This window comes from Cucurbita pepo, chromosome 11 (assembly GCF_057944985.1).
Source record: "Cucurbita pepo subsp. pepo isolate OVF chromosome 11, ASM5794498v1, whole genome shotgun sequence".
Lineage (NCBI taxonomy): Eukaryota > Viridiplantae > Streptophyta > Magnoliopsida > Cucurbitales > Cucurbitaceae > Cucurbita > Cucurbita pepo.
The window spans coordinates 2,804,009-2,821,786 of record NC_141808.1 but is presented as its reverse complement, the minus strand read 5'-3'; the positions used below and the strand labels follow the sequence as shown (position 1 = coordinate 2,821,786).

At 36.1% G+C, this 17,778-nt stretch overlaps 2 protein-coding genes across 7 annotated transcripts; both read right to left on the bottom strand.

The window, feature by feature from the left end:
- Nucleotides 1-405: 405 nt before the first annotated feature.
- On the bottom strand, nt 406-3,271 carry LOC111805015 (E3 ubiquitin-protein ligase WAV3). Its single transcript, XM_023689872.2, has 2 exons — nt 2,584-3,271; nt 406-2,478 (listed from the first exon to the last, which is right to left on the bottom strand). The coding sequence occupies exons 1-2, from the start codon at nt 2,947-2,949 to the stop codon at nt 634-636; spliced, it is 2,211 nt and encodes a 736-aa protein (XP_023545640.1). The 5' UTR covers nt 2,950-3,271; the 3' UTR covers nt 406-633.
- A 9,715-nt stretch (nt 3,272-12,986) lies between these two features.
- LOC111805370 (auxin-responsive protein IAA8) lies at nt 12,987-17,578 on the bottom strand. Of its 6 annotated transcripts, none has more exons than XR_015422869.1 (8): nt 17,429-17,578; nt 15,850-16,299; nt 15,558-15,742; nt 15,254-15,480; nt 14,976-15,117; nt 14,737-14,848; nt 13,913-13,974; nt 12,987-13,452 (listed from the first exon to the last, which is right to left on the bottom strand). XR_015422869.1 is itself a non-coding variant. In XM_023690427.2 (8 exons), the coding sequence occupies exons 3-8, from the start codon at nt 16,261-16,263 to the stop codon at nt 13,415-13,417; spliced, it is 1,068 nt and encodes a 355-aa protein (XP_023546195.2). In that variant the 5' UTR covers nt 16,264-16,299; nt 17,172-17,247; nt 17,429-17,501; the 3' UTR covers nt 12,987-13,414. The 6 variants fall into 6 exon arrangements, 2 of the variants coding, with proteins under 2 accessions (XP_023546195.2, XP_023546196.2); XM_023690427.2 differs by lacking the exon at nt 14,737-14,848 and adding an exon at nt 17,172-17,247 and having other exon boundaries at nt 17,429-17,501; XM_023690428.2 differs by lacking the exon at nt 14,737-14,848 and having other exon boundaries at nt 17,429-17,577.
- Nucleotides 17,579-17,778: the final 200 nt, after the last annotated feature.

Sequence of the window (17,778 nt, the reverse complement as noted above, 5' to 3'; positions counted from 1 at the left end):
CCCAAGCTCACAGCTAGCCTCATGAGAAATGACTTTGTGGTTTCTCACAATACACCCACCTTCAAAATCTAGTGTTCTCGCTGGCACACCAGTTACACCTTCTTTTGGAGTCTAGCGTCCTCCCTCGCACCCTACTTACACCCACATTTGAGGTCTAGCATCCTCGCTGGCACACCACCTAGTAATTAGCTCTAATACCATTTGTAATAGCTCAAGCCCACCGTTACAACAGATATTGTCCTGTTCGGAGTTTTTCCCTTTAAGGGTCTTCTCACAAAGTTTTAAAACGTGTATATTAGGATGAAGTTTTTACATCCTTATAAAAGATGTTTCGTTCATCTCTCCAACCGACGTAGGATCTCATCCCACCAATCTCAAGTTGATATCATTTTTAGCAACGCCCCATCATTGAATCATTAGTAGTATATATATAATAAAAAAGAAGAAAAGGTGAAACTTTTGGTTGAAAAAAAAGAAAAACAAAAAGGCCCATCTTTCTCTACATGAAACCTACACAAAGCTGAGTGTAAGCATGGAATTCATGATCATGTGAAAACCCCATTTTGCCCCTACAAATCCTTCTCTCTACTGTACTTTTTTTTACCCTTTTGCAAAATCATTCCTCCCCAGCTTCTAGAACCTGGCGTTTTCGAATCCGTGCAAATCGCCGACTCTACTTCTCAGCGATTTTTTCATAATCGCCACTCTCGCCAGCTTCTCCGCCGCCCTCCACGCCGACGTCGGCGTCAACGGCTCTCCGTTTTCATCCACCATCGTCGGACCTTCCTTATCGCCGCCACCTCTCCTAACTGGCGTTGTCGTCATTATATGCTGCTGCTGCTGATGTAATTCGAATTGTTGCTGCCTTCGCCATTGGAGCTCTGCCAGCTCTACTTCCAGCTCACGCACGGACACGTCAGCACTGGTTGATCCTGAATGGATTAGTAATGCACGCGCCGACGCCAGTAAATGATGCGCGCTTGTATGATCTTCGTATTCGATTAATCTCCTGGATTCTGCAACAGCGCGAGTTGTTATGAATGTGTTTCTCAGCCGTTCGATCTTCGGAGCGGATGATCCGACGGCTATTGGTCGTGCGATGAGGATGTCTTGTTCTCGGCTATACACTACTTCTTGTGTGGATGGGTCCTTGTAGAGACACTGCATAGTCATCACGTGGTGGGTCCCAGCCGCCGATGTCGGAATCTTCAATTCCACGAGTAATTCCCTTTCCTCCTCGGCGTATAAATCGCCGAGCCGGACCGAACCCAAGCTGCAGACCGTAGGCCGTCCTGTACAGGAATATATGGCGGAGATCACGACGGGAGAGGAGCCGGTCTGGAAACCCAGCTGAATACGGAGGTCTTGAACCACCACGCTTAATAACCCGCTCACGCATTTTGCGAAGGCGTCCTCCGCCGGTTCTTGACAGTATCCGCCGCTCTTTCCAAACCCGGATGCGTGAACCGGGATTTCTATATGGGCGAACCGGGTGGATGACTCGTGCTTTCTCAAATGCCGTTGATTAGAATGGATCCGCTCGTCTTGGCCGTCGGATAGAAGCATGATACTGGCAACCGGGTTTTTCTCTCGCCGGTCCTCGAGTACTTTTGTGGCCTTTCTCAAAGCCTCCCCCACGCTGGATCCTTGGCTGCAGACCAGCGCGTCGATCACGTGCAGAGCCGCACGTTGGCCTTGAGCCGACATTCTCCTCAACGGCAACACCCTCTTGGGAGTGGCGGAGAAAGCGACGACGGCAAGTCGGTCCGACGAGCCCAACGACGAAATGACCAATCGCATGGCTCGTTTTAGCATCATCAATTTGGGCCCCGTCATACTTCCACTTACGTCTAGCACCGTCACCAAATCGATCGGCGCACGGCGGGATGGGTCTAATAAATTCGCGTTGGCTCTGTTTCTGGCCGGATGCGGTGGTGGCGCTTTTACTTTCAGAGCCACCGCGTAAGTCTCGTGGGTATGTCCGGATGAAATCAGCGCCGTTTCAGGGAGGAGTCGGACCTGAACATTGGTCCTCTGATTTGAAGATTTGACGGAACTCGAAGGCGGCTTTGGGTTAACAAAGAAGCCTTGAAATTCCTCAACATCGTCTTGGTTCTCATCGGCTTCAGGGATGGGTATAATCCGGCCGCCGGCGGTGGGGGACAAAAGAGGCTCGTCGTCATCGTAAGACCTGAATTCCAATGGCTTGGATTTAAAGGCTGTGGGGGAAGATTCAATCATGGGTTTATCCTGAATCTTGGGTTTAGAATCATGTTGGGTCAGTGGGCCCAGATTTTTATGGGCGGCGAGCAGAGGAACGTCTTTCCATGTGGTGTTGCAGACTGGACAAACAAGAGAGGCGTGGTTTCTGACATGAGCGGCTATACAAGGAAAATGAAACGCATGGCCACACTCCGCCGTGTAAATCGCCGTCCCATGTCCCGTCTTCACGCTACTCAAACAGATTCCACAGCTACTCTGTTTCAAGAAAACAGAACAGAACAGAACAAAAAACCCCATAAGTCAAATTCGTAAATTCCCTTAAAAAAAAAAAAAAAACAGACAAAACCCCAGAAATCTTACTCTAAACTTGAAACTGTTCTTGAAAAGCGAGAGTTTAAGAGGAGAACGAGGAGAAGACGGATTTGAACCCAAAATCCCTCGTTGGGATTTAGCAGATTTGGGAGTAGAAGCAGAGGAAGAGGACGTCTTGCATTGGAGCGTGGTGGACTTCTCAACAGCGTCATGGGTTGTCCGACAGCGAAGGCCAGGGCTAGTCAGTGTCTGATTAGACTGCAGCCGAGGAGTAGAAGGGTTGCTAAAGAAACCCAATCGGACACAGCTTCTAGGACTGGGATTAGCAGTGCCGGAGCTCCTCTGTTTCTCCGAATTAGAATCTGAATCTCGAGAAACAGTAGTACAGAAGGCCTTCCTCCAACCAGTACCCATTTGGGGGAAGAGAAAGAAAAGAAAAGGGTCGATGAAAATGGAGTTAGTTTAACGAAGGAACAAAGGATAGATCTGAAAAACAGAGAGAAAAACAGAGCATGGCATGAGGATCAGATCAGAGGAAGAAGAAGAAGAAGAAGAAGAAGAAGAAAGGGAAAAGGTTAATGGGTTTGTTCTTGTTGATTGGCGTTTGGAATGGGTATTTATTAGGTTTGAATGTTGGGTCTGTTCTGGTTACCAATAGGCCCAAAAAGATCTCTGTTTTTCTCAGAGAAATACAGGCAGCTCGTCTCCCTCCCTCACCTTAGGCCCTTGCATCTATGGGGATATGTATATATATAATAAATATTCATTGGAAAAGGTGAATTTCGGGTATGAAATTACCAAATTAACCTTTTATTTCTCCTTTTTTTCCTTTAAGAAAAAGGAAAGTGAAGAACGGTCAACGACCGACCCTCAACGTTAACTCCGGATCGGACAAGCCCTCTTATTCTCCATGCTCTTTGTGAGCTCATGTTTTTCACCCAATTCTATAAATTTTAACCCTTTTTTAACTTTAATATATAATAATTTACTCCACCCTTAATCAATTTTTATTAATATACATATACATATACATATATATATATATATATATATATATATATATATATATATATATATATATATATCTCGTTAAAATAAAATCTTATAAAAAAATAATAATTTATTTCTTTTATTACATATCTGAGTTATATTTTAATTTTGGAAAAATATAATTATTTATAAACGAATATAGTATTTTATTTAATTTTGTAGTTAATTTAGGTTTATATAAAGTATAATAATGTATGGTAAGGTAGAAAAGAGTATATGATGATGAGGGTGATAGTAGCCGTATGATTAGATGAGATTGATTGAGTTATGACGATCCTACGGTGGTGGAAAAAGGGGATAAAATCACGACAGTCTAGGCCTTTAGTCCTACGGAATTGCTGTGTGTGCCCTATACTAGACTATACTATACTCCCCCCACCTACGCAAGATTTCAAAAGGTTGAAAATTACGCCAAATATTTCACTTTTTTAAGAATTTTATTTATTTATTTTCTGACGTGTCCATTTCCCTAATTTACTTCCTCTCTCCACCCCCTCTTTCAAATGTCAACTCACTTCCTCAACAAAAAAGACACTTTTAGGTAAGTTGCTTCTTTCGTAAATCTTCGAGCTATCTTGCGACACACCCGAACGCTTATGAAGAACTGTTTCATTCTATTACATTTGGTTGTCAGGTGATCATCAGAGCTTTAACTCGTTTTTTTTATCTATGAGAAGAGAGCAACAAAACATTCCTTATAAGGGTGTAAAAACAAACGTCTCTCAAATGGGTGAATTGTGAGGTTCTACAACGGTTGAAGAAGAGAACAAAACGTTCTTTATAAGTATGTGGAAACTTCTCCCTACTATACACGTTTAAAACCGTAACGCTAACATCGATACATAACGGATCAAAGTAGACAATATTTATTAACCCATGATCGTTTTTGCATAGTTTTGTTGATTGCTTTAACATATGGAATTATAATGTTCGGTAATGATTTCAAAGTAATTATTGGCAGACTCGAACCAAACGTCTCTTATTCACCGCCACAAGTTTTCCCTTTTACAATGTTTGGTCCCTTCCCTTTTTCTTCAAATGTTTTTTTATTTTATTTTCTTTTTCAAAATTATATATATTATTGATTTCTTTTTTTATATATAGAGGTTTGAAAATATATTTGTCAAAGTCAACGTATCAAAAATGAATTGGTCTTGCCTTGCCTTGTCAACCTTTTGTTCCAAGTACCGAGGTGTTTAAATCTTTTAATGCACTGGATTTTCTTTAATTTAATTTTATTTAATTGGGAGAATGGTGGGCCCCCTTTTATTAGCCAACGTGGACAATAGCATTCCATGTGGGATGCCCATGTCATTACCATCTAACTTATTTTTTATCTCCACGTGGCACCACACATGTCTACTTCTGGTCAAACTCGTTGACCAGATCCTCCAAAAAATCATAATCAATCTCTTTCATTTTCCTAATAGAGAAATTAGGTTGGTGCCTTTCCGATTAAGAATCAAACTCTCATAGCACCCGTGTGTCCCAACATTCTTCTACGACATGATCATATTACATATTACTTTTTGCTTATACACGAATCTACTACATCTTATCCTATTGACTATTCTCATTCGGATGTGATCTCAGTTCATTGATGCACTCAGTGTCATCAAGCATGGTAGCTAGATTATTCTTACTCGAATGTGGTATCAGTTCATTCATGCACTCAGTGTCACCAAGCATGGTAGCTAGATTTTTCTCACTCGGTTGTGGTATCAGTTCATTCATGCACTCAATGTCATCAAGCATGGTAGCTAGATTATTCTCACTCGAATGTGGTATCAGTTCATTCATGCACTCAGTGTCACCAAGCATGGTAGCTAGATTGTTCTCACTCGGATGTGTTATCAGTTCATTCATGCACTCAGTGTCATCAAGCATGGTGGCTAGATTATTCTCACTCGGATGTGGTGTCAGTTCATTCATGCACTCAGTGTCATCAAGCATGGTAGCTAGATTATTCTCAATCAGATGTGATATCAGTTCATTCATGCACTCAGTGTCATCAAGCATAGCAGCTAGATTATTCTCACTCGGATGTGGTATCAGTTCATTCATGCACCCAATGTCATCAAGCATGGTAGCTAGATTTTTCTCACTCGGATGTGGTGTCAGTTCATTCATGCACTCAGTGTCATAAAATATCGTAGCTAGATTGTTCTCACTTAGATGTGGTCTCGGTTCATTCATATACTCATATGTCAATGAGCATGGTAGCTAGGGCGCAAAGAGACCGGTGGGGTTTAAGAATGATAAGGAGTGATTTGAGGGTGTTTGATGAAGGAAATAGCAATGACATAGCACATGACCTTAATTTAATTCAACATCCCATATGGAAGTAAGCCCACAAGAGTTTCTTTCAACTTTTTAATTATTTAATTATTTAATTATTTTATAAAAATTGGATTAAATTTGAAATTAATAAGATTCCCATCAATTTCAAAGCACCAAATCGCTCTGGATTTGTGTAATCGCCTGTATTCAATTATAACCCATGTGGCTTTCTCTGTATTTTTTGACAACCCATCTTCGACTATTTTATATTACCATATCATATTATCGAACAAATAAATTATTAATTAAATAATTAAATAATTAAATGTGGGCTTCTTATGCTCTTTTCTTCCTATGAATTTCCAAATAATTAAAATATTGAAGATTACGTCATTAATCTTTAACCCTCCTTAAATCCCATTATATTGTAATTTAGTCGTTAAAAATTATAGAAAATATCTCTAAACTTTCGACTCCGAAAAATTTCATTTTTTTTTTATTAAAATTAAATTTTTTAAAAATTAATAAAATTACTTCTCGAGTTTAAATTTCGCATCAATTGTCACGTCAATTTTCATATAATAAATGAGAAAAAAATGGTATAAGGTTGGTTAGAGAGAGAGAAAGCAAATAGTGGTGGAGGAGAAGAGTTGGTTAAAAAACGACATAAAATGTGTCGTATCATTCACATGGAAGATAACATTAAAAAAACATGTCTAGAGATAGAGAGAGAAAGAGTTGGTTTGAATTTTAAATAATATTTAAATTTTAATGAAAAAAAAAAATATATATATATATATATATATATATATATATATATATATATATATATATATATATATATATATATATATATATATATGAAAGGGCCTTCACTACTTCTGGTTGGTTGTTAAGATGCTCCCATTATTAGTCCCCATCTTTTCTTTAACTCCAAAAAAAAATTAAGAAGAAAACAACAAAAAAAATAATAATAAATTATATAAATAAAAATTCTTTTACACTTTTACCCTTTAATTTCCACGTTCTTAATTTTTTAAAATAAAATAAATTATTTATAATTAAATGAACTATTAGAACCCGACAAGAGACAGTGTACTAGCGAAGACACTGAACCCAAGAAGAGTAGACGGTGAGATCCTATATTAATTGAAGAGAAATAATATCGGCTAAGAGTGAGTTGGGCTGTTACTTTGAACCACCGACCGAGACTGATGTTAAAGCAGCTCTATAAATGTGTAGGTGGAGTGAGGGTATAAGAAGAATTTGGATAATTTAATAATTATTTAATAATGTTTGTACAATGAATGTGTGATAAGGGAGGGAACTATGACTTTGCTTTGCAATGAAGACAATTGTAGCCTTCTTTGTGGCCACTCAGATTTGAAGCAAAACTTTTATTAGATTTTTATTTATTTATTTATTTTACTAAATAAATATCCTTTTTTTAATAAATATATAAATAAAATAAAATAGAGAATACAATGAATCAAGTTTATGACCCAAGTAATGACATCTTTTGCCATGCAATTTTATTTTTTTTTATTTTTTATTTTTTATTTTTTATTTCTATTTCTTATAAAATTGTTATCAATATTTTAATAAATTGTCAATTACCGTTCAGTCTGACACTATTGTCTCTTTCGACTTTTTTTTTTTCGGATTTTTCTTTAGCGTTTTAAAACGTGTCTACTACACAGAAATTTCAATACTCTGATAAGTAATGTTTCGTTTTTCTCTCTAACTGATGTGAGATTGTGAGATCTCACAATTCACCCTCTTCTGGGTGTAGCTTTTTCGTTAGCACAATACCTGATGTCTGACTCTGATATCATTTGTAACCGTCTAAAGAATCATAATCCACCCTTCTTAGGAGTCCGGCTTCCTAGTTGGCATACCGCCCGATGTCTGGCTCTGATATCATTTGTAACCGTCTAAAGAATCACAATCCACTCCCCTTAGGGGTCTACCTTCCATGTTGGCACACCATCCAATGTCTGGCTTTGATAATATTTGTAACCGTCTAAAGAATCCCAATCCACTCTCCTTAGGGGTCTAGCTTCCTTGTTGGCACACTGCTCGGTATCTGACTCTGATATTATTTGTAACCGTCTAAAGAATTACAATCCACCCTCCTTGGGGGTCTAGCTACCTCGTTGGCATACTCCCCTGACTCTGGCTATGATATCATTTGTAACCGTCTAAAGAATCACAATCTACCATCCTTGGTGGTCCAGCTTCCTCATCGACTCACCATCCAGTGTCTGACTTTGATATCATTTGTAACCGTCTAAAGAAGACAATATATACTAGCGGTGAGCTTGAGCTATTAATTAGTGACGAAATTAATTAAAAAAAAACACAATTTTTAGAGAGAGAGAGAGAGAAATCATATTGAAGAAGAGACATTAGACAATTTAAAAAGACATTGTGGTTTGAAATGTTTGAAATGTTTGAAAATTGGAAAACCAAACAAAAAAAAAATGAGATGCTTCCATAACTTCGTACCCTTAATTAATCCTCAAACCTCTATTACTTTTTCAACTAATACCAAACAACGACACAACCCTTCCCCTTTTTCTCTTTTGTCTCTTCTTCCTATACAAAAACATATAACAAATTAACTCCCAGTTTTATCGAACGTCTACTTTCCTCTATCAATCCAACGAAAACCTGTCTCCAACGCTCGGGACCTTCTAAAAAACCTCGACTTGATTGAAGCAGTTTATGTTAACCCAATCATATTCTCGAAGACAACGATGTTGTAGCTTAGCTTGTCATGTTATTTACAAGCGCCAAAACATACCCATGTGGGATGGTCTCTTCTTGTGGGGGACGGATTGAAAGTTTCAAGCTTTTTCATCATATATTTCACCCATATACTCCTTCTATGTCTATGGATTAAGCGTTTGGATCGATGAGCTCTCTCGTAAACAAACAACCATCTTTTATTTCAATTATTTTGTAAAAATATAATTCGTCGCAATGAAATTGTTCGATAGTTAATGACTTTTCTATCTGCACATGTTGTTAGTTAAAAAAACATGAACGGAATAAGATTGAAATTTTGCTTCAGCTCAGTTCGACATTTAAGAACGAACTTAAACGAGTCAAAAGAGAAGTTTAGTTTCAACGGACATGAGCTAACCACTCCAACTGATTCTTTAATGAGTCCGACATAATATTAATTTTTAAATTAATTAGTAATTTGTTTAATAATTATGGTTGGTGATTAGCTTAATGATATTGTTGGTTCATGAACCATCACTCACAAATGTATGGAGGTTAGGAAGTTAGGAGTTGGAAGTTTTTCCATAATAATAATAATAATAATAATAATAATCATTTATTTTCTTTTCGGGATTTAGATAACCGAGTAAAAAAGGTGTATCTGAATGAACTGATATCACATTCGATCGTGAGCGATTATGAGGATAGACTGACTAAGAACGGTTTAAAAGAATTGAAAGTTATCAGCTGTAAAATTTTAATGTGAATCTCCGACCTTTTGATATTTTAACCAATTGAGCTATATTCAAGTTGACTAGTATATATAATGATAAACTACTTAAATATTAAATTATAAAGAACTAAATCGTCGTATAATAAAAGTCAACCCACGTCGTTTTAATAAGATTTTGAACGATAGAGCCGTGTGCAAATTGTTACATATTTTTTTAATTATGTAAGCTGAAGTATTATTGATTTACGATTTACGATGAATAAATAAAAATAATAATTAATGAGAGAAAATAATTGGTGAGAGAGAAAACATGGGTCCGCCAGTCTTGTTGGATTCTGCAAATGTTGTAGTAAGAAATAGGAATCTAACGTCGTTGGCACACTGTTTGGTGTCTGTGTATCATCATTAGCTTCACGATTTTAAAACGCATTGCTAAGAAGAGGATTTCACACCTTTATAAGGAACGCTTCGTTTCCCTCGTCAACCGATGTGGGATCTCACGAGAGGTGGCGACCATTCTCAAGAACCAAAAAGTCTTTGGAGTTTGGACACGGCTCTTAGGCTTACTACTCACCTTTGCTTGATCACAGATTCTCGACCTTGTTATTTAGCTTCCACAACAGTTGACCTCATTAATCCCACGTCGGTTGGAGGGTTGGAGAAGGAACAAAACATTCCTTAAACACGCGTGATTTTGGATAAGTCATAAAAGTCATAATTAACCCTCAAGCACGCGTGATTTTGGATAAGGAATCTACATATCTATATATTATCCATACTTTTTCTCTTTTAATATATTAAATATATTGGGTTCTTTACATTTTTACCATTATATTACTAAAACATTGTATAATCTTTTTTCTTTTTTTAATAGAAATGCATATAAAAATATAAAAGTTTATTAATTTAAAAAAATTTCTTTTGTTAATATTATTTTAAAATAATATTTCGCGAATAATATATGTAATTACTAATTTAATATAATTCATTTTACAAGACTGAATAGATTCACCCCAAGCCCAATGGACTTTTGTCTTATGGGCCTCCCAAATTTGAACGACCCAAATTATAATTTTTATCTTTTCTTTAAAAAATTATAGTTTTTTAATATATATATATATATATATATATATATATATATATATAATATATATATAGTTGACTTGATTAAAACGACAGTCTGTTTCGACACTAATGTAATGGAAGATGTGACGAGTAATATCGAATTTGAATTTAGTCAAAGTTCAGTTTTAAATTTTGATAACTGAAATCGTTAATTCAAAAGTAGGGATTATTATATTTTGATAATCTAATTTATTTTGATTTTCTTAATCAAATTATAATTTCCATTGATGGGTATAATGTCCTTTTAAGTAAATTAAATTGTAGTATTGGTTTGTTGGATATAAATTAATTTAATTTGGATTTGGATTTGGATTTGAGATGGTTAGGTTTGGATTAATTGAATTTAATTAAAATTTGGACAACTCAGCTGCTTGACTTGTTCGTGATTTAACGCAATGCTTTTAAGAGTTGACTAATACATGCTCTATTAACTTGATTGTTTGGTTGCAATCCTGACCCCCTTCATATAAAGTAACGTTTTCTTTTTAATTATAATAACAATTATTATTATCATTATTATTATTATTGTTATTATTATTATACAAATAACATAATTAAACTTTGTCGTTTATTTTGGTTTTATATTTTTTTAAATTAATGTCTACTTTTTTACCATTTTGTATAAGTTTTTCATATTTCTTAAAAATATTAATTAAAAAAATATATATAATAATTATCGAACAAAACCTAAATATAAAGTTTTGTAATTCATCATTTGAGGAAGAAAAAAAAATAGATATTTTACATATTAACCTAAATTAAATAAATGAGTCAACTAACCCAGATCAATTTAATCTAACCTATGAACATCTCTAACGTGAGATCTCACATTGTATTAGAGCTAAACACAGGGCAATGTGCCAGGACGTTGGGCTCCCAAAGTGGTGGATTGTGAGATTTCACATCAGTTGGAGAGGAACGAAACATTCCTCATAAGAGTGTGGAAACATCTATCTAGCAGACGGGTTTTAAAACTGTGAGGCTGGTAACGATACATAATGTATCAAAGCGGCAATATTAGTTAACAGTGAGTTTGGGCTCTTATGTCTAATGATACTAGTTGGATCCAAAATCCAATCGGGTCTTGAGTTGCATTGTGTTGAGGGCGAACATGAGTTTCCTTTTCCTTCTCACAAACATAGACCACATAAGTTATAGTAAAAAATTCCAAACTCAAATACTAAGAATTTCTATATAACTGCTAAAAGTTCTTAATGGCTTGAAGTTGGTTGAGCTGAAAAGAGACTACAATTGTAGCAAGAACAAGCATATGATCCATACTTCTTAGGATTCTATAAATTCACTGCCAAAATGAACGCAATCAACTGTATCTAGGAAATTTAATGCAGTCAACTACACCTCTCCTAGATGTCAGTTAATTACCTTTCCCTTGTTCAAAGATTCTTCCTATCCCTCGGTCGTGATGTACGGCAGGCAGGAAGGGAACCACCAATTTGTATGAGTGTAAATATTTTCATCTCTTTTCTTTTTGTTCCTATTAAAAAGATTCCAAATGTTGGATGATAAAAGTCGCTAATTTAGAAATGATTATGGGTTTTTATAATCAAAGAATACTCTCTCCATTGGTGAGGCCTTTTGGGGAAGCCCAAAGCAAAGCTACGAGAGTTTATGCTCAAAATGGACAATATCATAACATTGTGGAGAGTCGTATTCATCTAAGGGACTCTAACTGCAGTTGAGATAATGAACAATTTCATAGCAGACAAAAATATACTGTTTTCCTTACCTTACATCATCAGAGCAGGGCAATGAATGCAATATATGGGTCTCATCATTGCTCCAAAAGAATCAACATAGTCCCACTGATTCAACAAGATAAGATAGAGTCAGTGGGTCGACACAATCAGAAAGTTCCATTAGCATTCATTGCAGCATTCAATAATTTTCATGAACTCTCACTTGACTGTCTGCCATAAAAGGTATTCATTAGAAAACCTTAGTTCCCATTTTCCTAAGACTATTTGCAATCCAATAATTACAGGTTACATATTTGGTACGAAGATGGTTGACCCATAAAAGCCAACCCCACAGAGCGCGCATTCACCCTGAGATTCAAGTGATGCAATGTATCTTATGCATGCATGAATGCAATTAGGAGCAGGCAGCTTCTAGGGAAATATATAATTCTTATTTCAAGAATCAATAATGCAGACAGTTATATCAAGCAGTCACATGCAATACTCTAACAACTACCCGACAACCATAACCAAATAACTGACAAGACTGGCAATGCCTAAATTGTTATTTTAGCAATCAGTCGTTAACTGGCAGGCTTGGCATTTTCTTCAAAATTCAAGTGCTGAAAGAGACCACATTACTACAAACTTTGTTTACCTTGGAAGAATCTGGTGAAATTTCACACTACTTTTGCTACTTAATGGACTTACCCCCTTTCTGATATGAATCCATAACTTGATTGCAAACCAGTCGTTTAGTTTCGTTGCCTGAAAAAAAATGTTATAGCCTGTGAAAGCAAAGGCTAACAAAGATGCTAAAGATTAAAACATAGAAATGGTAAAAACAAAACGAACACTCAGGTTGAAGTAGGATTTGTAGGAGTCAAGTCAAATAGACTGAATGTTTACAATATTACAGAGCATTCAAAACAACACAGTTTGACAACCAATAACTTTACAAACTTTCGAGAGTGTCTTGCAGAGGGACAGGAACTTGTCCACGGATCTGCAGACTTGTTCAATAGTTTTTAAGTAGTTCAATTCACAAACTAGGACAACTGCTTAGACATCATCAAAGTAACATAAACATAATTTAGAAACAAAACATAATGTAACGAAGGGAAATGGACACAAGAACCTATCCCATCAAACACTCACTCGTTCCTCGAACCACCTTCCAAAGCCACATATGACGTACTTTTAGTTTAGATTTATCTTGTTCTAACATTTGGATGGGTAGCATCAACTGTGGCATAGCGCTTAGCTAGTTCCTGTTCCGGCACTTCTCCACCGCCCTAGGAGCTGTAAAATTAAAATGAACACAAGTGAGAACAAGTTCGAAATTCTTTTGTCACGCAAATATAAAATAGTCAAAATGAACCATCTTTATATTTAAAATTCGAAGTCAGAACCAAGGATTGCATATAGTTTTACGTTTCAACAATTTCCTACACTCGATGCATTTTGCCCTATTAATGAGTGATGAAGCATAGCACGTAACAAGAGAAGTAATAATCAACCAGTCCATAAAAGATCATCAAATCCTTCTTAGACGAAGAATGTATCACTGAACATTGGCAAATCTCCATTAGCCATAACACAAGTTTTTTAGTCTTCAATGAAATTATGCAAAAGAGCATCATTGCATGTATAGAGTTTTGTATTTTAATCCTATTATGCAGATGGAGGTGTGTGTCATATAGCAAATGCTGCAGAACCTGATGTATTCAAGAACTCATAACATATGAATCAAAGTACTCACCCAGGCCAATTGCATCCGAGCTCTTCATAATCCTCAGCCTCTTACAAGAGTCGATGAACATCCTGGATAAGGGAATTTAGAATAAGAAATCAGATGTTCGCTATTGTAATTTATCACAATTATATTATTATTATTGACCACGTATTTTGCTTTTATTCCAAGTAACAGATAATTTTATGAAGCTTCATCAATATCCAACTGCAAACATTTTGGTATTTGGCTAAATGGCATCTTCGGGTGGTAGGAAACTTACCTACTACTGGAAATATGGAAATGGTAAATGCTCAATCATTAGAGATAAACTATTCACAAAAACAGTCTCAGCTTAGGAGAACCTTTGAAAGAGGTAACTGTTGGCTCTCTTAATTATAGTCATGAGTTTACATAGAACAGGCAACATGTTTGCATGGCTTATACAGAGTTTGGTGGTTTTGATCAAGCTTGAAGCAAATAAAAGAGAGAAATGGTGAAGTGAAAGAAGGAAGACGAAGAATAAGAAACGAGGGAAGGGCTAAAATAAATGTTTCCGTCACTAGCAACCTTTAAATTCATAAACATCTACTCACGACTGTCTAACAGTAGCTTCCTGCTTTTTACCAGATTTCTTGAGTTTTTTTTTTAAGAAACTGACCTTTATTGAATTAAGAATGGAAGAATGTATATCGGCATAAAAAAAACAAGTACACAGAAATCCCAAAACTCAAAAACTCAAGAAGCTTTCCAATGCAAAAAAAAATTAAACAAAGCTGATAATTTAAAAAAAAAAAAAAAAAGCTCGATGGACAGAAATTCATTAGGACGCATTAAACCAAACATTTAACAACCTCCTCAATCCTCTTCCCAAGATCTCTTCACCCCTCCAAGATTCCTACTATTTGTCTCCCGCTAATTACCCACAAAACAGCACCAAAAAAGAACAAGCGATGCAAGTTGTGACTACAAGCAATATGAGTAGTATTTCAATTGCAGTATATAACCTAAATGAATATGAGTCATGATTGCACGTAAGAACACATAATAAAAATAAAAACAAAAACTACCAGATTCGAATGGTATAACTTACTCCCAGGGGACATCACCAACGAGCATCCAGTCACCATCTTTATCCTCATATGTTAGAACATATTCTGAGCCATGAAGAAGATCTTTCAGCTTGCTCTCACTCATTTTCTCCATGCCCAGAGCTCCATGAGCTCCATATTGACCTGCTCAATACTGAAACAACAGTAACTAGATCCACGCAAACTAGACAGATAACTTTAAGAGATTAGTTGTAAACTTAACAATACTATTTTCATCATGTGACAGTTTTTTTAATCGAGAAAGTTTCTAATAGCTCACCTATAGTAAAACAGCTGAACATTTTTTCAAGGGCAGAAGACAGCTTCTGGTATGCAGAGTAGTTCCTCAGATCTACCTTCCTCAGATAAGGAGCACCATCCATGCTAACTTTGACAAAGAGTGCACCAGGTATTGCCTTCCCATCAACTTCATCATTGTTCTTTGAAGTTGTAGCCAATGTGTTTTTTCTGAAAGATCTTATGGGCGGCCAACCGACAACCTGTGCCCTGAAAATGCAGCAGATAAGATACCATTTCTCTGAGTTGAGGGAAAACTTGTCGCCAACACTCCCGCTTTAACTTACTTAGAAACAGGTGCGCTGGTGTTGTTATTTGCAGCCTCGCTTTGAGATGGCCTAGTTTCACTATTTTCTAGAGACCTCTCTTGTACAGCCTTTTGTGTAGTTGCCTCTTTCAATTTCCCCATTTCACTTCCAAGGTTCTCTAGCAAAGAACCAGCTTTCAAGCCTATGTTAGCGTTATATTTTCCCTGCACCAGATTTAAATGGCTTCAGAGTCGAGACTCGAGACCAGACACTGAATACTACTGCAAGTCTTTCCAAAAATAAAAACAAAACAAAACATAGGCAATTTCACCTCTGAGAATTCGTTCATAGCATCTGAAAACCCCCTTTTGTTGCCTGAGACCACAGCCTTATGTGGTGAAGAGTAGCGACCATCACCTGATGGGTGCAAAGGAAATAGTGTTTTTTCATCAAGTTGAGAAGAACTACGAAAGCTGATATCTGGATCTCTCTCGGGGGATTCAGATCCAGGAATGCCTAGCCTCAATTCCGTAGCCTTGAGATTCAGCAAGTGTTTGTTCCCATTAGGCTTTGTGGCAGTCATACAGCTTTCCTCTGAAGAAGAAACAGATAATCCCATGTAATTACGCTCTTCAAATCCCAAATTGTTTTGACTGACACTCTCCAAAGAGCTCGGGGAAGCCAACAGAGTGACATTGCTGCGACTTTCCTCCCCCTCCTCAACATTAAGTAGTGGTGGAGACATCAAAATTCCAGAAAGAAAACAACCCCGATCTTATACCTGCATAAAACAGAACACTATGAATTTTCCAATTTCCATCAGAGAGCCAGACTGCATACACCCTTCTGTTCTGTCTACTTTGTAATTCATCCAGCTTACTACACTATAAGGCACTAAAGCCATCCTAAGTATCTACAAGTTCACCAATTACTTTCTTCCATCCGTCCAAGAAGATTGCACCCACAAGGAAAAACAACGCGAGAAAGAGGGGAGAAAATGGAATTTTTCATCTTCATTAACCCAAAGATACTTCTCCAGAATAACTAGAAAAGAACAGTCTACAAAGCATTGCGCTCAGTACACTGAAACGTATCAGAACTTCACAAATAACAACATTTGAGACTCAAATCAAACTGCAAAAACCTGAATTATTTGCATAAATGAAAAGAATTAGGGAGCCACTGAAAACACCCACACACACACACACAACAAATTAAAATAGAACTCCAGAAAGGAAAAAGAAAAAGAAAAAAAAAAAGAACAGTCTCGTAGCTTTTATGAGGCAGAGAATACAGAGTGCCCAAGCTAAAATAAATAAATCTGCGAACAGGAAGAAAAAAATAGACCATGTATACAGCGCTGGTATGAATGCATTCAATATACAGTAAAAACAAAGCCGAAATCAATCCAAAGATTAAAAAAAAAAAAAAAAAGTACATACAAAATTCGTTTCAACACAAAAAAAGGAAATAATGAAATTCATAAACTCTTCGGCGCCAATTCACACGTTGAAAAACGAAAGACAGACGTCGCAGATCTTAAATTCTAAAATTCTTCAGATAAAAGCAAAGTGAAAAAGGTAAGAAGAAGAAGATTCAATGGAGCAAGTCAAAACAACGCCGCAAAACAATGTAAGTTCATAAACAAATTACCTCCAGCTTCTCGAATTTTCTCAGCTGGCAAACTAGAAGATTCATCCATTCATTCATTCATTCATTCAAAAACTCCCTAAGCTCAAAGAAGATACAAATAGGAATAAACAACACAAGAAAAGTAAGATGAACACAAGCAAGAATCGAAGAATGAAGAGGAAATTGGGTAAGAAAACAGAATCAGGACGAACAAAGCTCAAACAAATTAGAAATGCAGCAAGAAACAGAAACAAAGCGCAAAATGAAAAGGATTATACCTGAATAAATCTGCAGATCAACAAAAAAAAAAAAAAAAATGGTAGCAACAGAGAGAAGCTGAAGGGTATCGAGAGAAAGAGAGAGAGAAAACTAAACAAAAGCCTTTCGATGTCCACTTTTAAAACACACTCACAAATTACAAAATTACAAAATCCTCACTATAAAATTATTCTCCTTTTTCTATTTCTCTTTTTTCTTTTTTAAATAAATAAATATATATATATATATATATATATATATATAATTCTAATAATAATTCTAAATAATGAATGAAACCAAATCATAAATTTTTTAAATTGGATTATTTTGAATGGTTTATATCATTTATTTGATTTTTTTAATAAAATAA